This window comes from Seriola aureovittata, chromosome 9 (genome assembly GCF_021018895.1).
Source record: "Seriola aureovittata isolate HTS-2021-v1 ecotype China chromosome 9, ASM2101889v1, whole genome shotgun sequence".
NCBI lineage: Eukaryota > Metazoa > Chordata > Actinopteri > Carangiformes > Carangidae > Seriola > Seriola aureovittata.
Genome location: NC_079372.1, coordinates 16,016,386 through 16,034,945, shown reverse-complemented (window position 1 = coordinate 16,034,945; position 18,560 = coordinate 16,016,386). Strand labels below are relative to the sequence as shown.

At 39.7% G+C, this 18,560-nt stretch overlaps 1 protein-coding gene across 1 annotated transcript in view; it reads right to left on the bottom strand.

Annotated features, from left to right (window-relative positions):
• ntsr1 (neurotensin receptor 1 (high affinity)) overlaps nt 1–18,560 on the bottom strand; it is a 73,707-nt gene that overhangs the window by 35,527 nt on the left and 19,620 nt on the right. Inside the window, exon 2 of the mRNA XM_056385570.1 lies at nt 9,916–10,117. Within this exon, the coding sequence (XP_056241545.1) occupies nt 9,916–10,117 (202 nt within the window). The remainder of the gene's footprint in view (nt 1–9,915; nt 10,118–18,560) is intronic.

Below are 18,560 nucleotides of genomic sequence, written 5' to 3'. Positions count from 1 at the left end.
AGTGTTTAAGTAATTTTCAGTGACTTGTCTAAATGTAGCCTACTTATTGTGCAACTTACCCTGTTATTCATGTTTTCCAGGTGAGGGGTGGACAGGTGTGAGAGACTCTCCAACATTTGTTGTGTTTTGTGTTTGACATTAACAGTTAACCTAAATAAAAGCTGTGTAAGTGTTAATGGTCTGGTGGAGATAGAACAGAATGTTTTTAGGGAGAGAATATTAAAAAGTCAGTTTGCATTGGGCCTTATTGCATGATTTCAAAACTGTAATGAAACAGGTCTTAAAAGTGCATTGGGTCATATTACATAATATAAAAAAAGTTGATTGTGCACATAATTAGAGAAGTTCCAGATGAATGTAAGTTGGTTGTGTGAAAAAATTATAATTGAAAGTGACCGAAAAACATCAGAAAATCTGTCTTTGCAATTTTCCCAAACTTCAGCTCAGTAATTTATGTCTATTGTCAAGTCAGAGAGGGACAGGCTTCAATATCGGCTCATGAGATAAAAAAACACCTGTGGCACATCACTTACTAGCAAATCTGGTGAAATAATGAAAGGCTATTGGGAATGAATCTCTCTGGATGTCTGAATATTGAACTCAAAGCTATTCACACCTTTATGTAGGTGCCTGTAAATCTACATCATATTATTTCTAATAGCCACCTGGTTTACCTTTGAAATGTCTGATAATCAGGAGTTACAGAGAGAGCCTCTTTTATATGATTTCTGTATTAATGTTCCTGCCACCAGTGGACAGAGTTAGCTCAGCTAGTTGAAGCAGTGTGTGTATGATGTGTGTATGTGTGTTTTGATTTGACTGATACTTTGAGAGGAAGTAGAGTGACAAATTGTATCAAGCAGCTAACAAAAAATTCAGATATTGTTATTTTATTTGCTGTTCATACCTGATACATTCATACCATATTGTATTAGTAATTGTTTAAATTCAGTATAGATTCTCGCATGCATGACAGCACTCCTCATTAAAACAGAACACATCTTAGACAAAAATCTATGACACCAGGAAATAGCACACAACATGAATTAGACAGGGACTTGACCCGTTTGAAAGAGATAAAAAGTAGTAGCTCTTTTCATTAAGGCAGAAAAGAGTAGTTTCAGCTGAGAATGGCACAAATCAATGGTTCATTCAAACAGCTTTTTAACAAGATTTGTTCAGCTCTTCTCTCGTCTCCTCATTCTTCTTCTCTTTCATTTATCTCTTCTGTATTTGAATCCATACTGTTGTGATTGGATGATGAGGCAATACAAACTGCCCTGCAGAGTCTTTTGTAGTCCTTTCAACCTGAGCTCCATCCTCTTTGTTCCTTCTCAATAAACTTCTGTCAATACAATTTCATCTCAGAACTGCACTTGCGGCTACATTCAATATACTGTGCTTTCTGTGGCAAATTTGGAAGAATGGGCACAAAACAGCGCAAGTGAAGTTAAAATTGGTGTCCATTCCGTAATTTAGCACTTGTTTGAAACATCTGCAGTGGTGTTGCATCATTCAGTATGTTTTAAAGGTCCCATATTTCACACTTTTTACAGTGTTTTATTTGATGTTTTGAAATACATAAGAAGATATACTTGTGGTATTAAGCACAAAAAACATCTCAATGTTGTTTTAAATCTCCTCTCAGGCTTCTCTCTGGAGCTCTGGTAACAACAGGTTGGTGAACCAATCAGAAGAGAGGCTCTGAGCGTCAGGGCTGTTTTTTAAGTGACAGAATAAAAATATAGCAGATTTCAGGTAAACACTCAGAGAAACCAAATCCTGCAATGTTGGATGATGTGTGTGGGCGGGCTAGGCTTGGGTCATGGCTGAGGGTGGTGACTGCTTTGTTGTGACATCACAGGCTCAGTTTCTGAATACAGACTGTGTGCATTTCTCGGACTGAGCGCCTTGATACTTTCACAGTGTTAAAATAGAACCTAGTCCTGCTTTATAATCAAAAAAGACATAAAAATCTCACTTTGTACAATATGGGACCTTTAATGTCTTGAAAACAGTGTAAATTTTGATTTTATAGTTCCCTATAGCAACTGTGAATATCTTGGCTATAAAATCTGCAGAACTCTCTTTGTGTGTGCAAACAATAACAAAGTGTTCTTTGGCAAAGTGCCCAACATGTCATTTCTACAAGTCCTTGAGGTATAAAGCAATACTGAAGTAAAAACTGCATGTATTCTTAGAGTAAGTAGCTAAACATATGAATATATGTATCAAAACCCTCATGTGTTGTCTGTATTGGATTGTACCTTCTGCAGTATTTTTAACTGAACAGCAGTCACTGCAAAAGTGAATTAGTCCAGGTAACCTGCTGTCTAAGAAAAAACATTATGAAACTTGTTGCAGACCTAGCATTCGGCCAAACTTATACTATTCATCAGTGCCATAGCCCAAAATTTAATGATGACAGAGTTTTTAAATAAATCAGCTGCTTCCCGGCCACAGCCTTGAAAGCACCTGGAAACAAAAAATGACATCAATAAAACCATGGGATACCTTGTAGAAATATAAATTAAGGGATAAAATTAAAGTCTAGTTTGGATGGACACATCCACAGAAGACAGGGGTTCTCTTGGAGAAAGTGGTTGTGCCTGTGGGCAGGATATTTTAATGATTAAATTAAGCCTCCCATCTCCACATACACATTATCATATTTATAGTACATTTCATAATTAGAAAATATGGAGTCTTAGAATTTCTTTTAGGGCAAAATACAGCTATTCTGAGAGTGAATGTTGAACCAAAGATGCCATACAATATTATTACTGTTGTAGTATAAATATTATAATTTTGTTAGCCTATATATAGAGTGGTATAGATGTAATCAAATAGTTTAGATGCTGAGCAGATATTGACTAATTCAGCTGGGAATGGCAAAAGTTCATGTTACTTACAAATTAAGGTGTATTATATGTAATTGTGCCTAACAGTGCATTACTTGCTAAAATTGTGATTACAAGAGTTTACAGAAGAGGTTTTCAAAGTGTGCATTCACAGTGCATTCAGAAAATATAGACCCCTTCACCTTTTTTCACATTTTGCTATGTTGCACCCTTATGGTAAAATCATTTCAATAAATTTTTTCCCTCATCAAACTGCATTCAATACCTCCTAATGACAAAGCCAAAACAGAATTTTAGAAATGTTTACAGATTTATTAAAAAGAAAAAAATGAAGTATCACATAAGTATTCAGACATCACAATCTTTGCTGACCTGCAAATATTTTTTCAATTTGAGCATTAATTTAAATAAATAGATAGATAGATAGATAGATAGCTAGATAGATAGATAGATAGATACTTTATATATCCCCTAGGGGAAATTCATGTGTCTATTAGCTCATTGTTGATAATAATAATAATAACAACAACAATACTAATCCATCCATCCATTTTCTACCGCTTATCCTCTAGTAGGGTCGCAGGGGGGCTGGAGCCTATCCCAGCATCTTTTCGGGCAAGAGGCGGGGGAAGCCCTGGACAGGTCGCCACATAGAGACAGACCATTCACACTCATAGACACATCCAACTAGCCTAGTCCCCATTTTGCATGTCTTTGGACTGTAGGAGGAAGCCGGAGTACCCGGAGGGAACCCGCACTTGCACGGGGAGAACATGCAAACTCCACACAGAAAGATCCCACGGCCGAGCCGGGACTCGAATCAGGAACCTTGTTGCTTTGAGGCGCCAGCGCTAACCACTGCACCACCGTGCAGCCCTCACACAATAATAATAATAAATAATAATTAGATTAGTCCACTTCCTTTGGCTGAGGTGTTGTATAGCCTGATGGCAGTGGGAACAAAGGATCTCCTGAACCTCTCTGTTCTGCAGCACAGTGAGATGAGACGTTAGCTGCTTCTCTGTCCTGCCAGAATGTTGTGGAGAGGATGGCTGGTATTGTCCAAGATGGCCTCCATCTTACATTGCATTTGTCGCTCCACAACAGTCCTGAGTGAGTCCCGACTCCTGCCAAGCACAGACCCAGCCTTTTTTACCAGCTTGTGTTCATGTCTGACATGCTGCTAAGAATGTGTGGAGCAGGTAAAGGACGGCATCATCCACTCCAATATGTTCTTTGTAGGCGAACTGTCTAGTGCATGTTCAACCTGTGGCCTCAGAAGGTGGAGAAGCAGCCACTCCAGGGTCTTCATGATGTGTGATGTGAGGGCCACCGGTCTGTAGTCATTTATCTCAGCCTGTCGCCTTACTTTAGGCACCAGAACAAGACATGATGTTTTCCACAGGACCAGGACCCTCCCTGTTTGTTGACTGAAGTTGAAGATCCTCTGGATAGGCTCAGCCAGCTGGGCTGCATAGTCCTTTAACAGCCTCGGACACATACCATCCGGGCCTGTTGCCTGTCCAGGACATAGCCTCTTGAGCTCCGCCCTCACCTCCTCTGCTGTAAAGGGTAGGAGACTTGACCCCAGTGTGGAGGGAGTTGCAACTGCAGTGTCAGGTTGTGGAGAAGATGCCGTAGTAGAACATGCAGCTGAAGCAGTGGGAGAGAGAACAGGTGAGGCTGTGTCAAACCTGTTGTAGAACAGGTTGAACTATTGGACTTGTCCACATCACCTGATGTGGCCTGGCTGTTCTTCTCTTCTTACTTGTGATGTTATAGGGAAAACGAGTCAACATTCATTTGGAAGCTTTATTAGAACCTAAAATCACATTAGATTCTCCACAATGCAACGTTGTCTTCTCTTAAAGTCCCAGTCCCTCCAGTTGATGCCTGTCAGGATTTGATTCTCAATCTACCTATCTATAATAAGTGTTGTTAAATAAAATGTGTTGATTTTGGTTATTCTTCTACACAGCTAAATCCATAAATCCATCCTTTCAGACTCTTTTATACCCTGTGCCGTCCCCCTCCTAAACTCTAGAAGGTAAATGTAGATGCTAAATTATTGTCTAATGTACTGTTTCTGTTTTGTATGTATTAACTTATTGTCCTTTTTTTTCGGTCTTGGTTTTGTATTTATGAGCCCCGTGTTTTTTAGTTTTTATGTTTTGATGTGTGCTCAATGCATATATCCCACTGCTGCAAACCCAATTTCCTCGCTGGGGACAAATAAAATGATTGTCTGATTGATTGATTGATTTTGTCTTTGATCATTTGTTTTTCATCACCTTACCACTTTGATCCATCAAAGTCACTTAGTTAAATATCAAATCGTATGTAATATGTGAAGATGTCTTACCATGTTTCCACATAAATTCACAATAAATGTGTTCATCACAATGTAAAGGTTTGAAGTAACTAACAAGTGACCTATAAATGAGATGCAAAACAACAAAATAGAATATAGAATATTATGAAGTATGAAAAAGAAAGCTTGCTTTTGTGTCATTTGACCAAAGCTTGAGGCGTCCTGTCAATAGTTTGATTTTACAATGGTCGTCTATGGTGGTAGTGTTTTTTGGGCTACATGGGATCTTTTATTACAACAGATGCGAAGTCAGCTGTGGCTGATGGGAGTGTCATTTGTTTCTCTTTGGCTGCGATATTTGAGTGCCGCTTTGTCTTGCCTTTCAGGAGAGATTACATCATAGTCTGACGTACCTTTCCATTTTCATTTCTTGTCTCTTGTAGCTCAGTGGTGATTTTCTCCAGGTGGTTAAGTACAGCTCAGGTATTCTTCAGGCGACACTTTGGGTCTCACAAAGAAACACTCTCAGCCCACACTGTCACCAGATTGTTTTCTATCCCATGGTGGACATACTAATTTAGTGCACTGTTGCTGAAACGCCAACACATCTCAAAAGGCAATTGCTTCTCCATTTGCTACCTTGAACTATCAATGAACATTAGCAGATACACATACAGTACAGGACACGGACACACTCAAGTTGCAAAAACAGCGATAGAGGACAACAGCGTGGGTTTTAAATGTGTTGAGGGGTGTGTGTGTGTGTGTGTGTGTGTGTGTGTGTTTATGTGTTGGACTACACTCCTGTAGTCCATCGAGGCAGACAGGGCTCTCATTTGTCTGGAGTCTATTCCAGCATGGCAGCTCCATCCTCAGCTCTGTGCCTGTTGCTATTTGTCACTGTCAGTCGGTCCCAATTAGTCGCTCGGTCATCACACACACACACAAACACACACACACACACATACATATGCACACATGCACACACTCATACACTATACACACACATTTATCAGAAAGTTATTCTGAAACCAGGGCAATCCATCCTCTGCTTTCGCAGCTCTTTGAATATATGGCTCCATACATATGACAGTCACTGTCTGGTAATTAATGACTGAACAGTGACTTCACCGCAACTTCAACATTAAAGAATATATATAAGAGTATGGCCATGAAATAGCAACCAAATTTAAATTTTCTTACAGTCTCAAAGCAAAATAATGCGACCAGGTTGATATGGTGTAGAAGAATAAATTGCAGCTTTGCCAACAAACTAACCAAGTCTCTTAACAAAAGTGAATAAGTTCAGAAAGTTGTGAGAAACTTCTGTTGTACTGTAATAAAAAATATTTAAAAATTAAAAAAAATATTTTTTCTGAGTGTTTACTTGAAATCTGCTATATTTTTATTCGCTCACTCAGAAGAGAGGCTCAGAGCCTCCTCTCTTCTGATTGGCTCACCAACCTGCTGTTACTAGAGCTTCAGAGAGAAGCCTGAGAGAGGAGGAGTAAAACTACAATGATGTTTGTTTTTAAAGTCTACAACCATTATGTAATCAATGAAAGAAGAGATTTTACAATTCCATCTTGTGTGCCGTAAATTACATAAATGCTCTAACCTTTAAAACATACCGGCACTCCTGTAAACCATTTTAAAGGGTCTGGTTTTAAAGAGTCTTAGCCCTGATTGATTTGTGTATGTGGAGCTGGTATGAGTAGGCCTAATGCATTAACTCTGGACCTTTTCCAGGATGAGGTAAACATTCAAGAAGAAAAGGAAGACATTTCAAGCAGGCAGGGGTCATTGTGTGTTTATACACTGTTTGAGAATCAAACACATGCTACACAGTGAGCAGACTTCCCTGCAGCGCACAGCTGGTATTAAACAGACTAAATGACCACACTGCTTTACTGTGAAAACTGTCTAAGTGTGTGGGAAAGCTATTTTATTGAAGTCTTTTTATTGGCTATTTCTAGAAACCACGACTCACTGTGGACACCTTAAATTAATACTCTATGGTTTCATAGCGAAGTAGAGCGATTACTAAAAGTCAATGTTGGGCTATCAAATGAAACTGCTGGACAAAGTCAGGATAATTATGACTAACTGGGTTTCGAATGGGGAGCCACTGAATTGGAATTATGACACACACACATGCACACATAAAGAGCAGGTGTAATGAAGTTACAGAGAAAAAGAGACAGAGTTGATGGGGGATTGAGACGGGAAAAGGCGAAATTAATCTCTTCTCCATTCTGGTCAATATCTCACGCTGCTTTCATAATTGATGAATACAGAACATGAGGCCCATTACAGTGAAGATTAGTCTGTCTCTGTGTGTGACAAAGGATGCAGTCACAGTCAGAGTAGGATCAGAAATCATTTCAAAGTGCTCTTTCCATAATTGAAGCTGCCTGGCATTATCAAACCAATTGTATTGTCACTAAAGTGCAACACTACTCATCATGCACCAGGACAGGTCTCAGCAGCGCCTGCTCTAAGTGGGACTGTTACAGACCAAACCGGACCACATCTGGCCACCAGATTCACCTTGATCCGATTAAGCTTAAATTCAATCTGTGATACGATGACGTAAGTCGGAACAACGAGAAGGGAATCATTATAGAAAGACATTTTTAGCTTTATCCCAATTCAGATGCTTCATACTTTCAGGGCTGCATTTGAAAATCGACTGCGTCACAGTGTTTCGAAGGTTTGTTCAAATGTGGCGGAGAAATGCTGCCTTCTTTTCCTGGGCAACGAATGCTCCAACGGGTGGATCCTTAGTGGCCCAATCTATCACAAGATTCATTGCATGCTGGTAATGAAAATAATATGGTAGAAAACAACACACACAGAGAGCCCAAAGATTACACTTACACTTACTTACACTGTAAGTATTAGGTTCCAGCTCAGATCAACAGCTAACGGAATAAGTGTTAAAACCAAGGGCCTTAAACCGTCAGGTTTTTGTGGAAAAAAAGTTACTTGTTATAAAGGTTGCTAGGCGACAGGAGGCAATGGTAAGGGCAGACACAGCTGATGACCCAAAGCAAAAATCCTTCATAGGCTAGACTGTTTCATATCCGTTTGGCCTTCAGTGTCTACAACAGTTATGAAGAGCCACACATTCATGGACTGCGTCCTCCGAAGGATGATACCCCTGAATTGGGACACAGCTTATGTGTTTTACTGCAAATGCCAGAAAGGCCAAGCAGAGAGAGAGCGTGAACAAATAACTCCTTTTTAAGAACTGGTTTGAACATAAAATATATCTGGTTATCAGCTGCTTAATTCCCATGGTTAGTTAAAATTACTTTTACACTAACTGAGTGTGTTGTGTGTGTCTGCTGCTGCACAGTGGTGTGGACCAAACACAAAAGGCTCTTTCCTGCAAAATTTTTCAAGGTCTAACCTCTACTGAAAACAGCAACATTTTGCAGTGAAATCACTTGCTTTACAAGCTGCAGTAGTACACAGAAGTTCACGAGGTAGCTCTGCGAGTATTCACTGAAGCTCAGATGAACTCTACTATGTGATTTTCTGGTGTGAGAAAAGCATCACAGTTAGCGATAGGCACGCAGTCAAACAAACTCACTGGCAGACACACAAAACATTGGTGTCAGGGATTTAAAATCAGGAAGGCTTCAGGTTGATGTAATGCAAACATGTAACATGAATTGTTTGGTTGCCATGGCAGCGCATGCAGACACAGCAGCCTCTAGCAGACCAAATATTTAAATGCTTTTGTCATTTACAAAAAAAAAATTGCCGCTATTATGAAGCAAAACTCAAACACTTTCTTGCGCTTTTATTTTGCAGGCAAAATTGCTAAAGCTTGTTTGTCATTCACTCTCAACATAGATGAAAGTGTAATATGCATTCTTCAGGAGGTGGTGGATTCTCTATTTGACCATTATATCTAAATGTGGGGCTGTCAGTTTGATTATTATTATTATTGTAAGATTGAAAAAAATTATAATCAGAATATCTACATAATTTGGCGGGCCTGATATTATTGCTGGCAAGCCGGCACATAGCAACATTCTGGACATGGTCATCGAGCTAATTCACTACTGGAATCGCCGTCTGGTGGGATTCATGGCCAATACACTGTGTGCTTATATTCACAAGGAAAGGTGCGCGAATGTTGTGGTTGGGTCCAAAGACTTGTTCTCCACTGGAGGAGTTTAAGATCATGAAGTTCCCTCCATACCATCTGTCGAGGGAGCTCACCTCTATCACCTCTATTGTTATCTGCCAGAGCTGTAGTGATCAACAAACAATGCTGGTGACTTTTAAAGACTTTCCATCATGTCAAGAAAATGTACCGGACCATGAAAACATCCAAGTTGTTGCTGCTGTTGTAAGAGTGTTCTCTCTTACCCAAGACTGTGTGGTGCTTGTATGTCTGTTCTATGTTGCTCTGAGGGTTTTTTAGGCTGATGTATGTCAAGCATCTTTATGGAAATGACAATAAACCTGAACCTGAAACTGAATGGATGAATGACACAAAAGCAACATACTGTAGATGATAACCTGGTCATTAAAAATGTCTCCTCTGTATATTAGTAAGATATGATGTGGGCTATGTTGGAAAATATCTCTCAGTCTTTTAAAAGATAACCTTCAAATAACCAGCTCTCTTTCTGTGTGTGTGTGTATATGTGTGTGTGTGTGTGTGTGTATGTGTGTGTGTGTGTGTGTGTGTGTGTGTGTGTGTATGAGGTGGGGGTCACTTACGGAGGACAAGAACTCCATGGCGAAGCGATTGAGCGCGGTTTGGCTCCACTGTGACGTTCAGCATGGTGGGATTTCCCCCAATGATGCACACCCGGTTGTCTTGCTCTGCCTCGCGGAACATTCGCAGCAGCTGATTGGCTATGATCCCGTTCAGCGCAGATATGGCCACCATGGGAACCACGAAGGACAGAAACGCATTCACCTGTTCAGGAGGGAAAGGCAGAGGGCCGGCAACACTGGTTAGAGTTTAGAGCGGACACACTGGTGAAGTCAGGTAAAAGATATCATAGCATAAGAATTTTTATCAACTATGTGGTTCTCAGTAGTATTGGATCCCAAACTTCAAAGCATCACAAGGTGATTAACAGGATAGAAAAGAAGAAAAGATTTTAGAAGATGCCATTGGTGCGTGTTCGTGTGTGTGTGTGTGTGTGTGTGTGTGTGTGTGTGTGTCTGTGTGTGAATGAGAGGCAAATAGTAAAATGCTTAGGTTATCTTATGTAAATGCAAACATTTACCACTTAGTTTTACTTCTTAACGCAACAAGAATCAAAGTTAAAGAGCAAGTGCAAATTGCTAAATGCAATATTTTTGATTAAGGTCAAACGTGTGTCGACAGACCATAAATGAAGCATCGTGGTGCTACAGAGTTGCCCCCGGCCTTCAAATCATATGCTCCTATGCTTTTTTGGTACAAGACCCAACAAAAATCACATCATCATCATTTTTTTTTTTCCGTGAAAGGCTCGAATGTCTGACTTGTTTAAGTCAAACGGTCCCAGCGAAATTTGTTGATGGCGATCCATCAGCTTTTCAACCTAGGCCTGACATTTCCACTCAGGTTTATATGCAAATTGTGACAAAGGGTATAAAACAGGGCTACACCTAACGACTGCTGTCATTATGGATTAATCTGCCAATCATTATCTTGGTTAATTGTTACGCTTTCCCACAGCCTAAACTGATATATTCAGATAGTTTGTTTTCTCCAACTAACAGTCCAGAATCCAAAGAGTATACTATTATATAAGATGAAGAAAAGTGGCAAATCTTCACCATTTAAAAATTACATTTTTGCTTAAAAAGAGACCAAATGAATAATTGATTAAAGCCGGGTTTGGCAGAAATGTCGAAAAAAGAAATGAACAGTTTGAAAATACAGCCGCCCTCCTGCAGCTCCCCTCTCACGGGCACATGCACACGCTTAAGGAGAATAAACTCAGCCTGATATGCCACGGCCATGTACTGTAAGTCAGCAGTAATGTGTTAGCAGTTTTCAGTGCAGACAATAAAAAGAAAAGAAAAAAGATTTTGCTCAAGCCAGCACAGTGAACATCAACACAACATACTATGAACTTCCTTATCATATGTTGGAGTTCAAGGAATCAAGAAAGACCTTAAAGTTCATAAAGTAACTAACAAAATTGCTATGAATCCAACTCCATCCAACATAAGCAACACAACCACGAGCCTTTGGATACAGTTAGCAGAAGGCTAAACGATTCAACACAGCCCGTCATCGCCTGCTTTCACTGTGAATCTACCTGCATAACCAACCACAACACATTTACATACTGCAGGAAAAATGTAGTTAGCAGCCTGTTAGCTGTCCGGGGGAACTACTGCAAGTTGTCTTCATCTCTGAAACACTTGGACTGATATTATATATATTCTTCTGAAGGAACGTGCACACACATCTGCATTTGTGGAAGAGGCAATATTAACTCTCTTTCTCTCTCTCTCTCTCTGAAAAGATTTTCTAAAGCCTGAAATCAGAGCCGAGAGGAGGTGCAGACGTCTAGTTTCCTCTCAGCCACTTGAATTAAAATATGCAGAAAGAGGATTACGGAATTTTTCCCATTGACGCCAAAAAATGACTGCGTGCTCCAGCTTGAACAGAAAGTTTCCCTTGATTGAACTAATCATTTCAGCTTACTTCCTGTAGCAGGAAACTAATATTTGGGGAAACAAACAGGGAAATGTCCTGAATATATTATAACTTAGAGAATTTAAAGATATTGATTTAGCTGAGTGGGACTGCAGAGGCTTCATATAAGCCTCAGCTTATGTTTTAAGACAGTTTGAAAAGTCCCAAACCTATCATTTAATAGTTCACTGCAAAAGGAACAATGTTATTTTCTTTCCTGTTGGCTCAGTGGCTCATTTAGCCTTAACGATTCTGCATAAATAAAATTAAACACTTCTTTTCATGTTATTGTTCTCATAACCTTTTGTCTGTCTTTTTACTTCAGCTTTTTGAGTCAGAGAGAATGAATATTTTCATCTCAAAACAAAGGTAATTACATGCAAATACTGTTCATAATTACTTGAAAGCAACCAACGTCTTGAATCATGAAAAATACATGAGAGAATTTAAGAGTATTAGAAGAGCAGACATCCAGTGAGGGAGAGGGATGACAGATAGGGTGTAACAAGACCAGATGAAAACATATGGCTGTACAGTGTATGTACCATTATCTTTAAAGGAGGCAAAGCAATAACTAAACATAAGACACACCAAGCAGGAGACAGCAGAAGAGTGGGAGGGAGAGAGAGAAGCCATCAGTAAATGCTAAGCTAAAGAAACTAGCAGATCTGTGAGACAATGCTCTGACTGCAGCACAGCAATAACAGCCCTGTAAAGAAGTAAAGGGGTTTCTGTCCACTTAAGCGCTACAAGGCTGTTAATGTGAAGTGGTTACAAGAAGTGTTGAGTCAGTCAGTCACGAACATTGGTGGATGTATCATTGGACTGTGGCCGGTCCAGCCACAAAGAGTGGTGGAGAAAGATGTGTGGGGAGAGAGGCTGTGAAAGGTGAAGGTGAACCAGGTGACAGTAGGAGGAATCATAAACAGGTAAGTAAGTAGATTAGAAGTGCAACAAGGCAATTTGAGTGGACAGCTTTTTGTGCTTTTGAACCTTTTCACAATTAACATAATGCTGTCCTGCTTTCAGGGAGGAGTCAAGCCCCGTCTACAGACCTTTATAACAGGCAGGTGGTGAGAAAAGCTTCAGACAGCGCTTCAGCTGTTACACTCAGGTTGTTGGTTGATCTGAGGAGGTAGAAGTTTTCCTGTGTTCTTGCTGCTATTCAGTTGCTAAAACAGTATTTTACTGTTGTCTGGAGATGGCTTATTTACACAGACTGCTTACTTGACTTTTGAGCTCTGACTCTGATGAATGAAATGTTACATATCACTTTGGTCATCAATTTCTTGTATTGGACAACAAAGATACTTTGAACTTTAATTAAATTCATCTAGCAGACACATCAGGTCATTCTTTTCAACTCTTTGTTTTCACTTGCAAAAGAATCATGAAAACATACTGACATTTTCGTCTCTCTTTTTTTTTTTTTTTAGTAATTCAAAAGTTCCATCAAGAAACACTTGAAATTATATTTTATGGGTGCCAACTTTGATCAGAGTCATAATGAAAAGTTTTGTACCAATCATTTTCTTCACACTGTGATGCCTTGCTGCTGAGAGAACATAAAAGAAGGAAAATAAGGGAAAATAAAGTCAGCAGTGAAGATTAATGAGAAAGAACAATGGAGTGAGAAAAAAAAAAGAACAAAGAGAGATGAGGTGCTGCCAGACATCAGTTACGACAGCTGACTTCTTCCTCCAGCTGCTGTGTAACTGTATGAGGCTGGTGAAGACAGGGAACGTGCGTAGATGTGTGAGGTGTTCATTTGTGCAGATACTTGCTCAATAGATGTAAGTTTCTCCTTACAGCATTTTCTCTCCACCTACACACACACACACACACACACACACACACACACACACACACACACACACACAGAGGGGGGTGGGGGGATCCAGTGCTGTTGTTTTTCTAAAGGATAATCATGGGTGAAGAAAAATGTTAATGGCTTTAATGAACTGACTGGCTGACTTCTGAGGGTTCCCTGCCCTCTAGACATTGATGACCACAACCCCAGCTTGGGTAGAAAGAAAAAAAAAAGAAAAAGAAAAACAGCCAAAAAACTGGCAGAGCGACTGCTAATAATTGGGACCGAGATGCAATGAAATTGAGATGCTAAGAAAGAATGATTGGAGGGGACCAAAGACAAAATAACAGTGTAAATTATAACTCTGGTCAAGTTTGAAGTGTCTCATTTTGACCTTTGGATGCATGAGCTACAGTAGGTGTAAGGTTACAAATCCTAAAATAAATTAATGTTGTAGTCTTTCACAAACTACATGACTGCAGGAGGCTCCCTTCACTCATACCAGAGCTGCAGCGGTGTGGACTACAACTCTTATTGAGTGTTGAGAAGCCATTTTTCCAATTTACCTCCTTGTCACCAGAGATTTACAACTTCTGTGGGATGTGCCTGAAAGAGTGTGGTGAGTCTATTTACTGGTGACTTCCCACCCTGATGAAAACTATATAATTAACTTACATGAGACGTTGTTTTTTTAAAATTTGGTGCTTGAATTTAACAGCGAATAAAAAATTAAAAAATATCCATCCTGCCCATGTTTGTGGACACAGAGCTGTCGAGGCGTAGCAGCTCTGCAGCAAAGTGCTCTCTGAGAACATTGGTGTTTATATGAACACATTGAGATTTTCTAAAGGTTTGTGCAGGGAAGCATGTGTGCCAGGGGTGCGCATGTTTGTATCTGTATTTTTTGTCTTTTTTTCCCATCTAGTTGGAAGTTCAAGGAAATAACTGAAAGGAGACCGAATGCTCTCCACCAATACAGAATCCACGATTAACTACAAACTCGTCAAAAACAGACATGTATCAAAATTTCGGTCTTAATTTTAAATTGACGCATTTTGTATGTGTAAGTAAATAAAAGCTAAATAAACCATTACCAAATCCCAGCCATTTAGAAAAAAAAATCCTGATTAAAATGCAACAGTGATACTTGCAGGACAGGCGGGAGGGGAATATGTGAGTGTGACAAACTAGTGGCAAATGATAGAGTCATGCAACATAACTACTTTTAAATATGTCACAAAAAAAATTGCATTAGTTCTCAGCAGCAGGGACATGGGGACTGGTCAGAGCAGAGGGAAGGATGAATGCAGCCAATTCACCTTTCAGCACGACAATGGCCCAAAGCAAAAAGCCAAGACAACACTGGAGTGGCTTTGGGACAAGTCTCTGATTGTCTTTGAGTGGCCCAGCCAAACCCAGACTTAGACCCAATAAAACATCTGTGGAGAGACCTGAAGATGGCAGTTCACAGTTGCTTGGGCAGTTTATCCACAGATGGATAAACTACATCAATCATATGCATAGCTTTCAGAGACTACCAACTGACTGAATTAAGGTTCTGAATACTTTTGTGGATGACAGATTTCAGTTTATGTTTAGATGGGCAGTGTAGCTGGGCAAAAATGGTAGTTTTATCCATTTAAAGTTCAATCTACAACACAAAGTGTGCACAAAGTGAAGGCGTGTGAATACTTTCTATCAAATACTTCATATCCTAGTTTGGTTTTGTTGAACAAGGAGACACTGTATTCATGTTCTAGTATAAACAAGGACAGTATTTGTTCGACCACCAAAGTTATTTGTATTTGGTGAAAAAGGACAAAAACAAGAAAACACATAAGAGGACAGAATGAACCAGAGTTGTGAATAAGCTAGAACTGCCACAGCGCTACACAGTGTACTGAGGGGCGTGTTTGATTTATGGAGGAGCCCTCCATCCAAATACACTGTGTCCTGTGAGGGAGGACTCTGCTTGAGAAAGCATCAGTGGCCAGTTGTTTTTTTAATGCATGAGATGCAGGTGACTGTGCAGAGCTGCTGTACTCTACTGCCTCCAGTCTGAGCTTTGGCTCACTTTGGACTTCCACAATTTACATACAGCTTTGGAGGCATCCAGCTCATACTGGATCATTACTCAGTCCAGTGCCAATGTTTAATGGGAATACTGTGCCAGCAACAGACAGCAACAGATTTTTTTATTTTCTAGCCATGGTGCTGATTTTCACTTAACCTCCACAAAGTGGTTTAGTTGTCTTCTTTTAATCATATCTTTAAGAATAAAGTAATTACAACCAGTGATATTGTAGAAAAGAAATCTATTTTAATAAACATGATAAAAGTGTCCCACAAGAAATGGTGTAAATTCGACTGGGGGGTTGGGTATATGTTTCCCTCATTTGTCAAGATCCTATTTTGGCTCACTTAATTCCAGAAGTAAAAGGTCCAATTCAGTTTCTTCATAGACAATGTGAGATGACTCACCAGTTACCTACAGCACATCTACGGATGTGAGAAACCGCCAGTCACAGACCTTTAAATTCTGTTACTTGAAAGCTATCACTGTTGAGAAAACTGATGATACAAACTGTAGCTTGAATCAATCACTTTCAAATTCTGTGACAATTCTGGATAAATTCAGTTTGGAACAACAAAACATTGTGAAATCACTACAGCTTTGACTGGCTTTATCTCCATAGCAACACCTGCCAAAGCTCACGGGTATCATGTTTAAACAATGTAATCAATGTTACTTAACATAAAAACATGGGACACTTCCTGGATAAGAAATTATTATGTAGGATTATGTAATGGTCACCAGTTTTAATTATTTTAACCTCTCAGATCTCATGTTTTGTCTTTTAGTTCGACGAAAAAGTCTAAATACCCATGGATCTTGGCCACCCTTGCCATGGAGACTAGACCAGTCAGAAGTGTGAACCAGAGTGGGAGCGAGTTCAAAATGCTTTCGTCCTTGAATTGGTAAACAAAACAAAGCACCGTAGTTGTTGAAATGATCCAGAATTCAAAAGTAAATTGGATTTAACCCGTGGAGTGTATTGTCAATTTTCTCAACAGCATAACCTTTAGCTCTCTGTGATTGGATGTTTTCTTTCTTGGAAATCATAGTAAACCTCTCCCCCCCAAAGTTTTTGTGTAGACAGGCTTACACCTTAGATTTTTTTTGAACATTATCAAAGAACTGGACATTTTGTAATGCAGTTGTAAAGATGATTCATGAGCATCCTGCGGATTCAATCCATAGAAAAGCTCCAACCCTGGGTCATGTAACATAACGAATGGGACGTTTTGCTTCAGGGATTAGAGGCGCACAAAATAGCTCCTTTCGGTCAACAACTCTATAGGCTTCATGTTCGCAGGAAATGCACTGTGAACTTTTTTCTTTTTATTACTCTGGGCTCCAGGCTACATTCAGGCAGTAAGTGAAGTGCTTGTTAGAAGGTCAAATAGCGAGTGAACCGTCTTCCCTCACACCTCTCCATTGTCAGAATTTTGTCGGAACCAACAAGTCGAAGCACTCCATCTTCACGCAGGGATTGGTCAGATGTGAGGGGGTTAGAAAGGAGCCTGTCAAGCTCTCCACATCTAGGTACAACTGAGGGCAACACTAGGAATGCCTTTGAGGACGGACTGTCCAAAGTGTGTGCCATTATCCTCATTTGAGCAGTTATGGCATCTTGCGCCCCAGGTATTTCAGCCTGCCTTTGAGTGTACCTATTAGCCCTATTAGAACACTTTAACATCACACAAACTCAGACATACTCCCAGCTTAAGACTCCGACTGGTGGAAGTTATTGCGGCTGTACTGCTACCTCCTGAGTGAATTTGGGGTTGAAAAAAAAAAAAAATTCTCCCCACATGTAACAGTCTCACCAGCATTAGCATTTATAACAGATGAATGTGATTGATCATTCATCATCCATAATGACAGTGTCACTGACAGCATCATCCATGTTCATGAGAAGCACGGAGGAGTGAGAAAAAAAGAACAATACAGACACCAACTAATTTAGTTCATTTAGTGAATAGAACTTTTATACTTGATGTGGAAATATATATTTTTTCCAGATATTACTTAATTATTGTGTCTCCAATGTTGAGAAAACCTCTAGCTAACGAGCCATGTTAATCCTAACAGTTGGGAAATGTGTTGTTGTGTTATTTCTATGGCTGCATTGACTTAAAATGGGTTACACCGTCTCTCCCTGAAGCAGACGCTCTGTTTGGACATCATATGATTACCTCTGGAGGCTTGAATGTGGTGAGTAATGAACAGGGAAGGAACAGAGAGCGTCTGGAGTGCTGCCTGAATACCGAAGCATCCTGGTGGCTCTCGCTACCTGACTATTAGCATGGTTTCCATCATCATTACCCCATTATGTTTCTGCGTCCGTGGTGTTTGGGGCTATTATGGTGGATGTGCACGACAGCATCCAGCAAAGCCACTTTGATAAAGACAACTGGAAAACATCTGCAACATTCAGACAATTTGTTGAAATATTGGCAGTTTTTCAGGTCATTTTTTCAGTCATGCCTCATTGCCTTATGTAATACAGCGCTAAGCACTCAGCAGAAAAGTATTATAGGAGGTAATAAATGAAGAAAGCTATACTTTAAAATATGAACTATAAGCTGAGATCCACCTGTTTCACTGCATCAACATTACAAAAGTTCAAATCAATTCAAGAAGACGGAGGGCTTTAACTTTTGATTGCCCCAGCTTTAATTTCATATTCTTCTTGAAAGATTTACTGACAGAAAAACATGACTTACATCAAAATGATGTAAAAACATTTGAGCTTTATTTTGTTAGAAAAATAATTGATTTTGTCTCGATAAGATTTCTTAAAATAAGTACTGCATTTTTGCAGTGAATAACAAAACCCTGAA